This window comes from Syngnathoides biaculeatus, chromosome 18 (assembly GCF_019802595.1).
Source record: "Syngnathoides biaculeatus isolate LvHL_M chromosome 18, ASM1980259v1, whole genome shotgun sequence".
Lineage (NCBI taxonomy): Eukaryota > Metazoa > Chordata > Actinopteri > Syngnathiformes > Syngnathidae > Syngnathoides > Syngnathoides biaculeatus.
In genome coordinates, this window is record NC_084657.1 from 15,521,353 (window position 1) to 15,537,359 (window position 16,007).

General features: G+C 44.3%; 1 protein-coding gene across 16 annotated transcripts in view; it reads right to left on the bottom strand.

Moving 5' to 3' along the window:
• The window catches only part of LOC133491384 (protocadherin Fat 3-like), a 75,665-nt gene that overhangs the window by 39,237 nt on the left and 20,421 nt on the right, over nt 1-16,007 (bottom strand). For all 16 annotated transcript variants that reach the window (XR_009792396.1, XR_009792397.1, XM_061802403.1 and 13 more), the window contains 9 exons: nt 14,638-14,756; nt 11,219-11,417; nt 7,604-7,665; nt 5,311-5,625; nt 4,614-4,824; nt 2,896-2,967; nt 1,465-1,601; nt 322-597; nt 33-243 (listed from right to left, as the gene is read on the bottom strand). Coding sequence is in view for 14 of the 16 variants with exons in the window: in XM_061802403.1 (XP_061658387.1) it covers nt 33-243; nt 322-597; nt 1,465-1,601; nt 2,896-2,967; nt 4,614-4,824; nt 5,311-5,625; nt 7,604-7,665; nt 11,219-11,417; nt 14,638-14,756 (1,602 nt within the window). In the remaining 2 variants the exon portion in view is untranslated. The remainder of the gene's footprint in view (nt 1-32; nt 244-321; nt 598-1,464; nt 1,602-2,895; nt 2,968-4,613; nt 4,825-5,310; nt 5,626-7,603; nt 7,666-11,218; nt 11,418-14,637; nt 14,757-16,007) is intronic.

A 16,007-nucleotide genomic window follows, 5' to 3' on the forward strand; every position in this document is an offset into this window, starting at 1 on the left:
ACCCAAAAACGGATTGTACAGATAATCAGAACCTGCTTGTATGGTGTAGGTGAGCTGTCCGTTAATCCCGCTGTCCTTGTCCAGCGCTGTGACTTGCAGGACCGAGGTCCCAACAGGGGAAGACTCGTACGTGACGGCGTCGTACAAGGTGCTGGTGAAAAAGGGGATGTTGTCGTTGGCGTCCTCCACCGCCACCAGGATCCGAGCCAGGTCCCTGTTGAATGGAAACTCCTGGTCCTTGACCTGAACGACGAAAGCGGACCATGAACTAAGTTAAGCAAGATCAAATCACTCATGCTAACACCGCTGTCAAGAGCTCACCATAACGGTGAGGATGTGCTGCGTCCGGGCCTCGTAGTCCAACAGGTCGGCAATGTACACGGCCCCGGTGCCCGGGTTGACCCGGAACAACCGCATGCTGGCCGGGTCCACGCTGCCGTAGATGGAGAAGCTGAGGCGGCTGCGCTCGTCCATGTCCGATGCACGCAAGCGCAGCAGCTCCGTGTCTACCGCTACGTCCTCAGACACACTGACGTCGTAGGCCGGCTGCGAGAACACCGGAGGGTTGTCGTTGCTGTCCTGAACCCGGATGAACACCTGACATAGTACGGCAACATATTCCATAATAAATACTTTTTTAATAAATGTACCCTCTCTGAAAATAAGTTCCCTTTGAACACAAAATTTAGTCGGTACTGTTTGTCTATGAGTAGACCAACAAAAAATTAATCAATTTTGGTTTAATGTACCCTTCAAATTTGAGACCTTGTACACCAGAGAGGGGTGGCACGGTGGATTAGCTGGTAAAGTGTTGACCTCACAGTTCTGAGGACCCGGGTTCGATCCCGGCCCAACATGTGTGGAGTTTCCATGTTCTCCCCGTGCCTACGTGGGTTTTTACGTGGACACTCCGGTTTCCTCCCCCATCCCAAAAACATGCCACGTTAATTGGACCCTCTAAATTGCCCCTAGGTGTGATTGTGAGTGCGGCTGTTTGTCTCGATTGTGCCCTGCAATCGGCTATCAACCGGTTCCGGGTGTACCCCGCCTCCTGCCCGTGGACAGCCGGGATAGGCTCCAGCGCTCCTCGTGAGGATAAGTGGCAAAGAAAACGGATGGATGGATACACCAGACAGAATGCTATACAGACAAATATTTTGTTTTTCATGATTGTACTGGGCAGACCATGGCAGCAAATTCTAATAATGACTCGCTATGAAACATTAGTTGTATTGAAAATTCAGCCCAAAAAGCGGATTTCCCCTAGAAACATGACATTTGGTGCAATAATATAATATATATAATAATATATCATGATTAGACCTGAAAACACAAGAAGTCTGCCATGGCCTTAGAGAACATATTCTTTGGTCCTTCATCAAACATTCATCACAGCTCACTGCCATCGTGGTAAGTTCATGTCGCTTGTGAGTAGTGAGTGTGTACGTGTGTGTATGTGTGTACCTGTGTAGTAGCGATACTGGTGCCATCAGTCACCTGCACCGTCATATTATAAACGGCCTGCAACTCGGCGTCCAGCGGCCTGGCCACCACCACGGTGCCCACCCCCACTTGGAGGTCAAACTGCATATCAAAGCTACCTGCACACACACACACACGCACGTGCAAATTAGCACGTTAGCATTCACGTCTAAGCCTCACCACGTAATTATTGCAGCCATCTGGGCCCGGGGACTGAGCACAGTAAAGTGAAGCGAAACGTGTCCACGCGCTGCCCGTCAACCCAGGAGCCGTTTCGCGTCCTCCCCAACATCTGCCTTATCGCTCGCCAAACACCAACCACCTCGCGTTCCCGGGCCAGTGTACAGTTTATGGGCTTAATCTTTGATTAGAGGCACACGGGGAGAAAGAATTGATATGCCTTAGTTATTCAACGCCATCCTTGCTCTCATCCCCGCACATATCTCAGGGCTCCGGCTTCACACGCAATCACATGAATACTGATGCCCACTGCAGGAATTGGCTTACTTTTCCTTTTTTTTTTTTTTTTTTCTCCTTCTTGTTGTTGCTGTTTCCCCCTGCGGAGAAAATGGTCAATATTACACTCGGGGGTGAACCGTCTCGCAGTATTACCAAAAAGAGATATGACGAGTCTAAAGGCTTCAAAGAAGAAGCTTTTAACTCCATGCAGCGTAAAAGCGAAGAGTCAGAATCGATGCTCGAACGACCGCGCACGGTCCGATGGTGTTGGGCTGTGACTAGCAGCTCATAAGTAGCAGAAACTGGTGTGACTGTGAAGCCGTCCGAATGTCCAACAGTCCATTTGTCCTGGACTGTGAATAGCAGATCATAAGTGAAGTGAAGCTGGTGTGACTCGACACAACACAGATGGGCAGCGGTTCACAGAAACAGGGATTCTGACAATTTTACAATGAAATCGGATGCATTTTATCCTATCATGACCACTTCGAGTCCAATGGACTGAGGCGTGAACCGCAGTCCAGCTCCAGCTGTGCAAAAATTTGGCTCGCGTAACACAAATATGAAGCAGTTCCGAGAAACAGTGAAATAATGGATTTTTTTAGTGTTTCATAGAAAAGGGAGAAAAAAAATGTTCGAGTGAATCCTTGCGATATCTGGAGAGCCCGCTCTTTAATTTTTAGTCATGGGAAAAACATATTGTGATGGATTTTTATTTATGTTTTGATTTGGAACGGAGCATATTGATGTTGCATTATCCACGCTGCCATTTGCAGCCCTGATCCAGCCACGCACACGGTCAGAGTGTGTGGATGCTTCTTCCAATTGAGATCAAGCCGTATTCCCTCTGGCTATAAACAAGCTGCTGTGCTGGATTTACCATTTTGTTTTATTTTGTTCATTTTTTTTTTTTTTTTTTTTTTTTTGATGCCGGCAATTTGCTTTTCGCCTCACCTGTGTCGAGAGAGCAGTTCCTCCCACACGCGTTCTGCGGAATGTAGAACATTTCTCTGGCCACGCGTCCTCCTGCACGCAGAGAATTGCATGGATTAAAAAAAAAAAAAAAAAAAAAAAAAAAAGGCACAGGCAAAAGTATTGGGACTCCGAAGGGATGAGAAATGTGAGGATAATTGCGAGTTTCTTGAAGAGTTTGGAGGACTTTTCTAATATTTGCGAGGTCAAAAGATTGTTGGGGATTGACTGCTTGTTACGTGCAATTGGGATTTTGCTGCCTTGGACTTGTGAAGTGCTCGATAGGAATGTCATGTCAATATCCAAGCTGCTTATCCTCACAAGGGTTGCAGGAAAGCTGGAGCCTATCCTGACTGGCATCGGGCGAATGGCAGATTACACCCTGAGCTGGTTGGCAGTCAGTCACAGGGGAGATATCGACACCATCACTGAGCGGGAATCAATCCCACGCTGCCTGCACCAAAGCCAGGCGTGTGTACCATTGCACCATCAGTGACTCCTGGATATTTTTTTTTAGTTTTGGCTAAGTTGTACTTGCCAGAGTGGTTTTAATGCAGCATACTTTTTACACCAGCTATGTCATGCACTGTCATACTGTATGTCTGCCTAAAATTTACATTTTTTTTCATCTTTTATGATATTGTTGGGTAAAATTTAAAGTTACACATTTCTACGTTTGTTTATTTCACTGTCATGATGCTCTAACAGGCAGCACGGTGACGCAGTTGGTAAAGCGTTGGCCTCACAGTTCTGAGGACCCGGGTTCAATCCCGGCCCTGCGTGTGTGTGGAGTTTGCATGCTCTCCCCGTGCCTGCGTGGGTTTCCCCCGGGCACTCCGGTCCCCCCCCCCCCCCCCCACATCCCAAAAACATGCGACATTAATTGGACACTCTAAATTGCCCCTAGATGTGATTGTGAGTGGGGCTGTTTGTCTCGATGTGCCCTGCGATCGGCTATCAACCGGTTCCGGGTGTACCCCGCCTCCCGCCCGTTGACAGCCGGGATAGGCTCCAGCGCTCCCTGCGACCCTTGTGAGGATAGGCGGCAAAGAAAATGGATGGATGGGTGGATGGATGCTCTAACATAATAAACCAGACTCAATACTTGAATAGTTACTCACTGAGTACTTACTCATATGGTGTGGATGTGTAATAAGAATCAAATTCAACTTCATCTAATCTGTTTGAGCCGTGCCTTGTACACTGGCGGCAGAAAAATAAAAAGTCTTCCTAAAACAGTTACAACTAAATTGTCAACATCCAATTGTACAAAGTGTCCAAATACTTGTGTCCGAGCATGGCACTTTGTAAGATCCACAATTAATGCGATTACACTCTTGTTGAGTGTGATAAGTTGTAATAACAAGATTGTGGCCACTGAAGCATGAAAAATGCAAGCAACGATTGCAATGACGTTTCCCCTGCGCCGGCGTCTCGCTAATCAACTTATTTTTAATTAATGCGTCGGCATAGTGTTGATTATTTTGAACAACAGCAGCAGCAGCAGCAGCAGAGAACAACCAGTGCAGCGAAAGGTCATCAAAATCAATTACATGATGTCACGCTACAGATAGGAAAATAAATAAATAAATAACATTGAACACAGCGCTTGCGTATGTAAAAACAGAAAGCATTATTGATGTTGACGGAATGGAAGACCATTGTGCTTTTCCAGGATGAACGCTTCAAAGCGTCCTCACCAACGATGTTGAACCAAACGGGAGTGTTGGACTGGCCCACGGCGACCACCCCGACGGGTTGAGCCACGGCGGCCGTCTCGGGCACGGAGAAATTGTAGCAGCGCTGGGTGAACAGCAGGGGCAGCGGCGAGGGCGCGGGCCTCCTGATCCACTCCACGTGAAGCTTGACCGTGGACCACAGCGGGGGATCGCCGGCGTCCTCTGCCTTGATCTGAGACCGGAAATGACGTCAGACAAGTGGATGCGACCAGTTTGAAGTGATTCATTGCATTTAATGAGGCTAAAATGGATACTTCAATCCAAAATGAGATATTTGAATAACTTCTCGAAAATCCTTACAATGCATAAAATGCAAGGATGCGCTCCACCGACTAGATGTCGAGGTTTCTGATTCAGACTCAACATGGCACTGAACCATAAAAAAAATATAAAAATATAAAGCTAAGGTCTGCACTAAAGTGGTTTGAAAAGAAGAAAAGTGAGTGAGTCATTTGTTACGATGACATTTGTTGGTGTATGAAGGCCCCAAACAAGGTTTGAGTTGACGTGATAGAGAGCAAGCAAACGAAATATAAAAGCAATTCCACTGGCGAGTTATCAAATTTATCTTTGCCAACTCATAAAAATGCATCGGGATGATAAAATGGGGATTTACGCCTGATGAAACACGGCCCAAAAAAAGCAAAATCCAACTTACTGTGAGAACGTGGTAGCTGCCGGCCGCCACCGCCTTCTTGGACACAACCATGGCGGTCCGCGGGTCCACGCCGAACGTCTCGTCCCGGTTGCCGTCCACGATGCTGTAGCTGACGTTGGCGTTGGCGCCCAGGTCGCGGTCGTGTGCAAAGACGCGGTAGACGGGCCCACCGCGGCGGTTGCGGTCGCGCTCGGGCAGCCGGATGCGGTAGGTGACCTCCGGGAAGACGGGCGGGTTGTCGTTCTGGTCCTCTACGTGGACCATGACCCACACGGTGGACTGGCGGGTGGTCACCGGCCCGTCGATGACCGTCACCTAGGAAACCGACACGGTTGCGTGCATTGTGAAATATTTTTGTGTGCTTTTAGTGAAACACACATTGGCAGCGGTGAGGAGTCGAGCTCATGGGAAATCTCTTTGTATTAGTGAGGCCTGTGGTGGAGGCAAAGGTCTCATCACAACATCGATTGGATCGCATCGCGACTGCGAGCCGCCTGACTGCTGACTGGACTCTTAATTACACTCTGTGGCGGGCAAAGCCGCGCACGCCAGTACTCACACTGCAGGTTTAGAGTCCATTTTCAACTGTCTATTTACAAACACTTTCAAGTGAGCATGCAGCGTTTTGAAGGAAGTCGGAGCATCTCGAGGGCAAGTTTGTCTTTTGGCCAAAATGAGACTTTATGTGTCCGCATCAAACCAAACTCGCAGAGTTCCTGTATCTATTTTAGCATGACTTCCGAAAGGTTTTCCCTTGGACTTACTCGTGCTCGACATGGCTACCGAATTTTATCGGCTTCAGGGAAACGGACTTTGGGGGATGATCTTCAAAAACAAAACACTGAATGTCAAATTATCAAACTTTGCTGCCGGGTCAAACCAGAATGGCCGACTTCCTTTGTCTTCTTGTGTCTGAGACATTTTTGGGGGTCTACTCATCACAGACATGCCTACTAGATTTCACGTTGCTCAGCGAAAGTAGCTTCAGGGGCGGAATTAATCATAAAAGTTTGATGGGGAGTCATTAAACTTTGGTGCCATTTCAAACAGTAATGCCGGCCTCCCTGTTCCTACTTTATGCGCGTCATAAACTTCGCAGCCATGGCCTCCCAACTCCCAATGAGGAAACGCCAAATATTTGGTGTTAGCAATTTGTTTAGCATATGAGGTTAAAATTTGATGGTAATCTTCACAAGACGAGTTTCCTTTTGAAGCACCCCTGAAATTTTTGCCACTTTGACTCAAAATGTGCATTTCCAAATAGAGCCACTTAAAACCTTTGTGGGTCGACTCGTGAAAAAAAAAAAATCCGAAGGGAAAGCTGCTTCAGGGGTGAAATTTTCTTTTTAATGTTCCTGTTTTACGACAAGTCATTTAACTTCGCCGAAGTGCTTTTTCTTCCCAAATGCAATGATGCAAAAATTGCCATCTTTCCGTCTATTCAGGCAGTTTCTTTTTTTCTTCTTCTTCTCATGACTGACATCCATTCGCAAATTTCATGCTCCTACGTTAAACTGGCTTCAAACGTTGGGGTTTGACGGCGAGTCATCCTCCCCAGACTTTGAGTCTTTTTAGGCATAGCTTCTTGAGACTTTTTTTATGGCTAAATTTATGATGATATATCGACCAAATTTGGGGTTTCTCAGTGAAATGGGCTCTTGAGGCTGGATTTTTAGAACATTCCTGGCTGTACAAATGATCCGAGGGTATCTTTGCAAAGGCAACGTTATTGCTCCATCTCTTGTATTGGATGTCATTAAATCGGCTACCTAATGAAGCGAGTGGAGATGATTTTATTGTCTCTCTCCCCTCTGTGTCCTGTGTGTGCAGACGCTGTGATATATCGCTAGGCGACAGATAAACATCTCAGAGGGGTCATCCAAGGGTGTGATTTCATTTAATTGCCGCGGTTAATAAGTTGCGTGCAAATTCTCGGCAGGGACGACGTTTTCCCTGTGAGGCGGAGACGCTGCGATTATCCGCTTCATCTGCATGCGGCGCGAGTTGAGTAAATGCTAATCGCGGCGCTATCCCAACGCCCAGTGTGTGCACTTATCTAACACTTACACACTCACGCACAAAGTCCTCGCCGGCCCGAGCCAAGGAGATAACCAATGATGAACGATTACATTTAAAAAAAATCCCCACACCCGGGCCCCAACCTGGGGGCATTCATCAGCGTCTGAGAAGGGCCCGGAGGGGCTTGGTGTCTGGCTCGTCATCCAGCCAGTCTGCTGTGTTAGAGCGTGGCAGGTGGCTGCAAAAGATAAACAAACAACAAGCCGTACGCTACCTCCAGAAAGTGTTCCGACTGCTGCTCTCGGTCCAGTTTCCTCGCCGTCGTGGTGATCAAGCCTGGGCAGCCGTAAGACAGAAGAGAGGAAGTATGATAGTCTACTTTCGCAGGTTTTTAAGCAATCACTTTTGTCGGCTTTTACAGGGTACAGGTAAGTCTGAATTTAGAGTTGTTTTTTGGGGGAGGACCCTATCCTTTATTAATTGTTGAAAAACTCACCGATAACAGTATTGCTTTGGTACCATCAAAGTCTTTTGGGGACACCCTTTTTGTTGTGAAAGAAATAGCTCGGGGTATCATTGGGGATCCAGAGTATATGTTAGCAGTAAGCCAGGGGACTTTCAGTATTGAATTCTTTGGACATTTTATGTTTAACTACTCAATATTTCAATATTTTGTCCGATATGTCAGTTTTACAGTAAACCTCAACTGGAGGTGACAGAAAAGCAGCTGGAAGTAAGCATGCTGTGCCTTTTTTTGGGAGAACTGAGTATGCACAAATCTTACTTTCCTTTCCTTGACTGCAACAAAGTGAGTACAGGCACAAAAGAATATTCAAAAATGTGTGTTGAACAAGTTCGGCACGGTGGATCACCTGGTAAAGCGTTGGCCTCATAGTTCAGAGGACCCGGCTTCGAACCCAGCCCCGCCTGTGTGGCGTCTGCATGGGTTTCCTCTGGGCACTCCAGTTTCTTCCCACATCCCAAAAGCAAGCAACATTAATTGGACACTCTAAATTGCCCCAAGGGGTGATTGTGAGTGCGGCTGTCTCTCTGTCTCTATGTGCCCTCCGATTGGCTGGCAACCAGTTCAGGGTGTAACCCGCCTCCTGCCCTTGACAGCTGGGATAGGCTCCAGCACTCTCTGCGACCCTCGTGAGGATAAGCGGCAAAGGAATGGATGGATGGATGTTTAACAAGTTTGAGTGTGTTTTAATCAGTTTGGTAGAGTTAAAAGCATGTACAGAGGCGGTCCTATAAGAAAAAAAAAATATTTGTCTACATATATTAATTTCACTGGATGTGTTTGAAACGTATAACCTGTGAATAACATAGACTCCCCGGAGTTTTTAAGTAAAATTATTATATGTATTTTTTTCCAAACAGAATCACTTGGTTAGGTCGCATGTCACTTGCCTCTTGACAGTGTTCATGTGGACGCAATACAAAACTGATCCCTGCACCCCTTTAATATGCACATATGTAATTATATAATAAATGGGTATTACAGTCACGATCACATATACAAACACACACAAACTATATACACACACACACACCTAGATTATCACCACACACACTTGATATACAGTAAAACAAAAAAGTGCACACACAACAAATTCTACATAAAGCTCTATACACATCTACAGTACATCATCATCATAGACTCAAGAAACACCTATTCAGCACTAAAACACACACACATATACACGAGACGTGCACTTGCCTTCACACACAGATGCACCCACAACGAACCTTACACAAAGATACACGCGCCTGCTCTCAAACAGTCACACACAAATACAAACACAAACACTCGGTTGTTGTAAGGCAACTGTGCCCTACGGAAGAAACGAGCATATGGCAGCCACACCTCCAGGAACAGGAAGTCAAACACGACAATGAAAATGACTCTAACATCGCAAGAGTTTTCATATGATAATACTCACATTTGGAGTCTAAAATAAAAACTTGTAAGAAAAAGCCCATCGAATGGATCTGGTCAGTCTGTCATGCAGAACTACATAACTAAAATTATATCTGGCAGACTTTAGTGCAGCAATGTTGCTGCAGTGTGAGGACACACATTAGGATTCTAATGGCGTCCATAAGTATAGGATTTACTTTCTAAAGCCTCCTAAAAAATCTAATCAAGTCTGTCCGCACTACATTGATCCCAACTTCACTTTTAGACGTATTTAGTCGTGTCTTTAATTTCATGAATATGCATAAAAACGTGCCAGCAATTAATTCATGCAGGCTAAATAACGCCGCACTATAATGAATGTCTATTCATTTACTTAATGGCAGAGGAATTAGGGCGCAAGGATTTTCAGAATTATGCGCACACACACACACACACACACACACACCACACACACACACGTGTGTTTTGGGGTGGTATCAGGTGCGCACACATGTACTCGGACATGAAAGTGTCACCTTGAGAGGATCATCACACACACAACTCCAGTCACTCTCCTGTTCTGACACCATCTCACACACGATGAATACTACAAAAGTGACACACACACACACAGAGACTAAACAATCACTACACAAATACATATAGACTACAATATTTCATTTTTGTCCCACAACTGGATTTTCATGACATGAATCCGCGTATACAAAGTAGTTCCCATGGAAGATCCATTTAAAAAAAAAATCTAATAATAATAATAATAAAAATGATATCTATACACACGCGCGCGCACACCTTCACACACACAAACATAGCAGGAAGCTTTCCCTCCGTCTTAGACCTTGTGTCAACACTCATCTGTTGTGTTTGCTCCCCCGCAGAGGAAGAAAATGAGGCGGAGGAGGAGGATGAGCGGGAGTTTAGGTGGCGGGGGTTATAAGTGGTTTTGGGGTGGTAGTGGTGGCTGAGGGGGATTGTCACCGGCCCGAAAGCAAAGAGCAGCGCTTCAATCTTATGTTGCGCTTGGCTTCACACACACGCTACAAATCAAAACGTCGGGGGTTGGACTGCGCACATCAATCAGTTCCGCCCAGGACACGGGGAAAGTTCCAGGACTCCCGACAAACACACAAAAGTCCCGTCGTGCGGTGATAACATGCCTATCATATCAATCTGCCGCTTTAATAGGATCCTGCTCGGGAGGCGGCGCTGGCTGCAGTAAAAGTCCATTTATCAGGCGACAGGGACGTCAATACGGACGGGAATGAGCAAGCGATAACGGCAGCAACAACGCAGACTGGGCTCAGATGGGGTGTGGCGGGGGTGGGGGTGGGGTGGGGTGGGGGGTTCTAACCCCTGTGGCAAATCACAACACACCACATGCAGACTAATATTAACTTCTGTATTTTGACTTAAAACTTTCCCTGTGTAGTTGAGGTTTTCATGTTGGTGACAGTTTGACCCTGGATCAGACTATTTGTGATTGCTGCCTGCTGACCAATCAAATCGCTGATCCCGCTCAGCACCTCCGTGATGGAGGGACCGTGACAGATTACATTCTGTGGCGTCAACACCATTAAATCGACAATTAAATGCAGTGAAACGTTGTTGAATTGAAAAGAATTTTGTCAAATAAATATTTCACATTTAAGTTTAATTGTCAGTCATGTCATATTATTACATAATTAAGCACGCACGCACACACACAAAAACATCAGGAAAAGCCCATTAGAACAGCTGAACTTCTTATAGGGTGTGCACACTTGTGCAAGCAAATTAATTCAGCTCCAAATAAAAAAAGATTTAATGTTTTTGTACGTTATAGGTCACATTGATGGTAGAATTATTTATCTTGATCTCATTGTTTATGTATATCGCAAAAATCTGCCATCTGAACAGGGGTGTATCGACTTTATATACTTTTTATATCAGGCTATCATGCAACATTGTAATATAAATGTATTTGACCTGTCTTTGGGTTGATGTAGAAGAAGTTCTGCGGGTTTCCGGCGGTGATGCGGTAACTGAGGCGGCTGGGCGTGGCGGTGAGGTCGGGGTCCTGCGCCTGGATGCGGATGACCGACACGTCCTTGGGCGAGTTCTCCATCACCGACGGGTGGTAGATGGGATCCGAGGTGAGCGGCGCGTTGTCGTTCACGTCCTCCACCTGATGAGAGGACAAATAGGTCTGTTAGATACACTTGCCAACATTTGTTATTATTTTAAAAAATAGATTAACTTTAATTGATGCTCTCATTCAGGATGTCACTGTGATGTATTTTGGTGCATTTTTTTTAACCACCCACATAAGCAAAAAAGATGTAAAAATATTTTTTACTGGAGCTAATTTAATTTATTTAAAAACATTTTTGTTTTTTATGGTTATTTTTATATTATTTTCAATAATATAAAATAGTAATCGGTTCATACTTATTACCAACCATAACATGATCAAAGAAAATATTTGTCTATACAGCAGCAGTTTTAAATCTATTTTATTACCTATGTCAGCAGAATTTTTATTAGATGATGTACAGTATTCTTTTGTGTTTTATTTTTATTTAACTTTGACACTGATGAAAAAAAAAAATCAAAAGCCAGATTTTATTACAGTACCTTCCTATTTTCATAATAATTATAAAGAGCAACAAAAATATTGTTAAAGGCAGTTTTTTTTTTACCGACATGAGCCAAACATTTTGAAATATATTATATATTTGATGTTATTTTTCCATCACTTAGTGCAAATAATTATCATTTTTGATTGCTGGATTTTTCTGAATTCAGTTTATTTTACAGCAAAAATAATATAAAAACAGAGTGAAATATGATGCGTAATGTGTTATGATGAAACATTAAAAAGAACAAAATCAAATCTTTTTTTTTTCTGGTGTGAAATGTTGACTTTCTTGTAATACGCTTTAAGGCATTTATCTCACAATCAACCACGTCCAGCATGCAGTACATGTCACAGCCACAATGCATTCTACTTTGGCGTGCACGTGTGCGGAATATTTTCCGAGCGTGGGCCGCGAGGGACACGGCGCCGAGACGCTCGAGCGGGTAATTGAGGAGCACCTGTGTCTGATTAAACGTCGCGTTAGTGGGTGTGTGTTGTGCTTCTGGGCAACCAATCACGCCTCGGAGATAAAACAACAAGACTGCCATTCCGCAAAGTCACCCAAATTTGTCACATTTGTGCTGAATGCTGAGGGGGACAACGAAGTACGTGCCGATTAGCTCACGTGTTCAAACCCGCAACACAAACGGAGTTCTGGAGAAAGCTACGCGGCCGAACAGATCGTCATACGAGTCCATCAGAAGCCAACACTTGCGTCTGCTCCAAGATGAGATCTTTTCAGCATTTTACTGAGTCACATTCTCATTGATTGCTTTTTACTGAACATATAAACAAGGCAGAGATATAATAATTAAATCGGATGAAAAGAACATCATTAATTTCTTCAATCGGCACAGTTGACATGTTTAAAGGGATTGGAAGAAGTTTAAATGTATGTTTAGTCCTACCTCTTGTACTCTATACAGTAAAGCCTCGGTTTTCGAGCGTCCCCGTTTTCGAACGAAAGTTGCGAGATCTTTTTGCTTGTTTTCAAACAAAAATCGGTACCGAACACCCCCAACAAAACCGGAAATAACAAATTGCGCGCGGCCAGACTAGCTAACCCACGACGCGCTATGTTGTGAATCCCCACGACGGCTAAAAAACGCGGAAATAACATAATGCGCACCGTGCTACCAGCTGACCCACCCACGACAGGCTTTGTTATTGTCTATTTGAATGCCCCCCCCACGGAAAAAAAAAAATCCGGAAATGACAAAAGGCGTGGCACAATCAGCGCACTTTTGTTATTCTGTATAAGGCGGCCTCTGTACACAGTCATGTCCCAGTAGTGACTGTTGTTTTCCTTCTCATCGCATTCTCATCATCTCGTATTAACCCGCAATCATTCAAAGAAATGTTTTCCCCCGCTCATTATTGTTTGTTTAAAGTTGTTCTGCACTTTTGTTTGTAAAAAAAAAAAAGTTTACAAGGCTGGGGGCTGAGTCGCTACAGATACAGCAATGCACTCCCAGCCTAGCACACTCTACTACTAAGCAAAAAATAAATATATTTCTTAAATTATTTTATCATATAAAGTATTTAAACTACACATGTATTTTTTCTTTGCAGTTTATTATCAGGAAAAGCTTAAAAAATGCTTTAAAAAGCCAAATTTTTTCGGCTTGGAACTCATTATTTCTTTTTCCATTAATTGTAATGGGAAACATCGATTCGGTTTTTGAACAATACACTTTTTGAACCATTTTCTGGAAGGGATTGTGTTCGAGAACCGAGGCATCAGTGGATTTGTTTACTTAAATCATGTTGTTACAATTGTAGGTTATTCATATAGCATAGCCCCCCCCACACACACAAAAAAAGGAATACAAAAAACAGAACACAACCCCACATATGGATGCTGATGCTCTGATGATTGAGCTCAACACATACTGTAAACCCCAATACTCTGTATACTGTACATCTATACAAAACACTTTTACATGTGTACATATATATATATATATATACAAAAATATGCACATCCATTATCTAAGCCGCTTAACCTCACAAGGGTTACAGGAAAGCTGGAGCCTATCCCTGCTAGCTTCAGGCAAAAGGCAGACTACACCCTGAACTGGTCGCCAGTCAGTCGCAGGGAAGATATCGACGCCATCACTGAGTGGGAATTGATCCAACGCTGCCCGCACCAAAGACAGGCGTGTGTACCACTACACCATCAGTGACTTCACATATACATAAAGGTACAGAGACACACAGCGTAGTGGTAGTAGTAGAACTACCATTCTTCTTTGTGTCTCTTTAATTGCCTCCCGGTGGCCAAGGTGGGCACACGTAAAAGGTCATCACAATTAATTTAATTGCAGTGTCAAATCTTGATACACAAAGGGTATAATTCCTTACATTCTGTTTAATCATGTTATAACTCTTGTTGTTATAGAGTACAATCATATAGAATGCTACGTGTCTTGATTAAAATACCCATTACAACAATATTTGCTGTTCTTCGCAATTGCTGGAACGGATTAATGACATTCCCATTCATTTAACAGTGAAAAGCTGATTTGATATATTAGCGCGGTCACGGAGCAAATTAACCTTGCAACTCGAGGCAGCGTTGTCCATATAAAGTACCTGGCGAGACACTTTGCTGCCGTCTACTTCAGCGCGTAGAGGTGTTTTTGACGAATGCGCTTCCGCGGTACTGTAATGTTGTGGCCGGCGAGTGCGCAATATGCCGGTACACAAAAGAGCACAGCCTGCACTGTGGAGGCTCCCATTGTCATGCAGAGCGCGCGCATCCTACCTGGATGAAGACCTCGACGGAGGCCGACAGCGGCGTGACCCCTCTGTCTGTGGCGTGCACCGTCAGCCAATAGGAATCCTTGCTCTCGCAGTCCAGGATGCCTGCCGTGTAAATCACCCCTGCAGGAAGGAGGACATATTAATACCAGCGGGGACATATCGCAATCGGTGGGGGTGTGGGGTGGAGTGGGGTGGGGGGGGGGGGAGATATGTGTGGTTGGAACAGAGAGGATTCATTCCCAAAGCGGGAAACAATTGGAGTGTAATTTCCCAAAGGACCCAAACTCGTAGCCCCCGTCCCCACCGATCAGAAACTGTACATTCCCATATAAGACTTGGAGTTGCAGTGACATTTGAGGCCTTTAGGGGCGCCGCTCGAGTCGCCTTCAGCGCTGCGGACGGCTCGCTGCGCTTTCTTGTGGGCTGAAAAAGTGGCAGATATATGAAACTGCCCCTGGAATAAAGTATTTCAATTGATATTATAATTCACAATTGGAACTCATTAAAGAACCATTTATTTAATTCATATTTTAATTATTTCACATTTTAGTTAGCTGTTTGCGTTTGTGTTTGATGAATAAAAAGAAAATTCTATAAAATAAGTCATAAATATATAAATATGTGATTGGTGAAGAGCAAAATTCACATTTTTCAAATTGACCTCGTCGTTCTGTAATCCTCGACTTGTTCAACCGTGACTCAAGCGGTTCTGATTTCAAAAGGTTTGTCACATTTGTGACAAATTGGAATCCGGTTTCCTCCCACATCCCAAAAACATGCAACATTAATTGGACTCTCTAAATTGCCCCTCGGTGTGATTGTGAGTGCGATTGGCTATTGTCTCTCTGTGCCCTGCGATTGGCTGGTGACCAGTTCAGGGTGTACCCCACCTCCTGCCCATTGACAGCCTGGATAGGCTGCAGCATTCCCCGCGACGCCCGTGAGGATAAGCAGTGAAGAATTTCGATGGATAAATTCATTGGTGAAGAGCAAAATTCACATTGTTCCAATTGAACTCATCGTTCTGTAAACGTTTACTTGTTCAACTATGACTCAAATGATTCTAATTTCAAAATGTTTGTTACATTTGTGACAAAATGCAATTCCTCACATTTTCACTTTCTTAGAATTCAACATTTTCATATTTAACATCTGAAATGAATAGCGACATTGTACAAAAATATCTCATTCTTCCACATTTCTCAACTGATTGGAACTATTCTTAATTGAAACTAATTTCGGATATCGATGGAACTATTTTTGCACATTACCCACTTTTTCCAGCACCACAAAATTGCTCAAAAATAATATCGAAATGTGATGCTTTTAACTTCATCCTTCCCAACCAATTCAAACCATTGCAAATTCAAA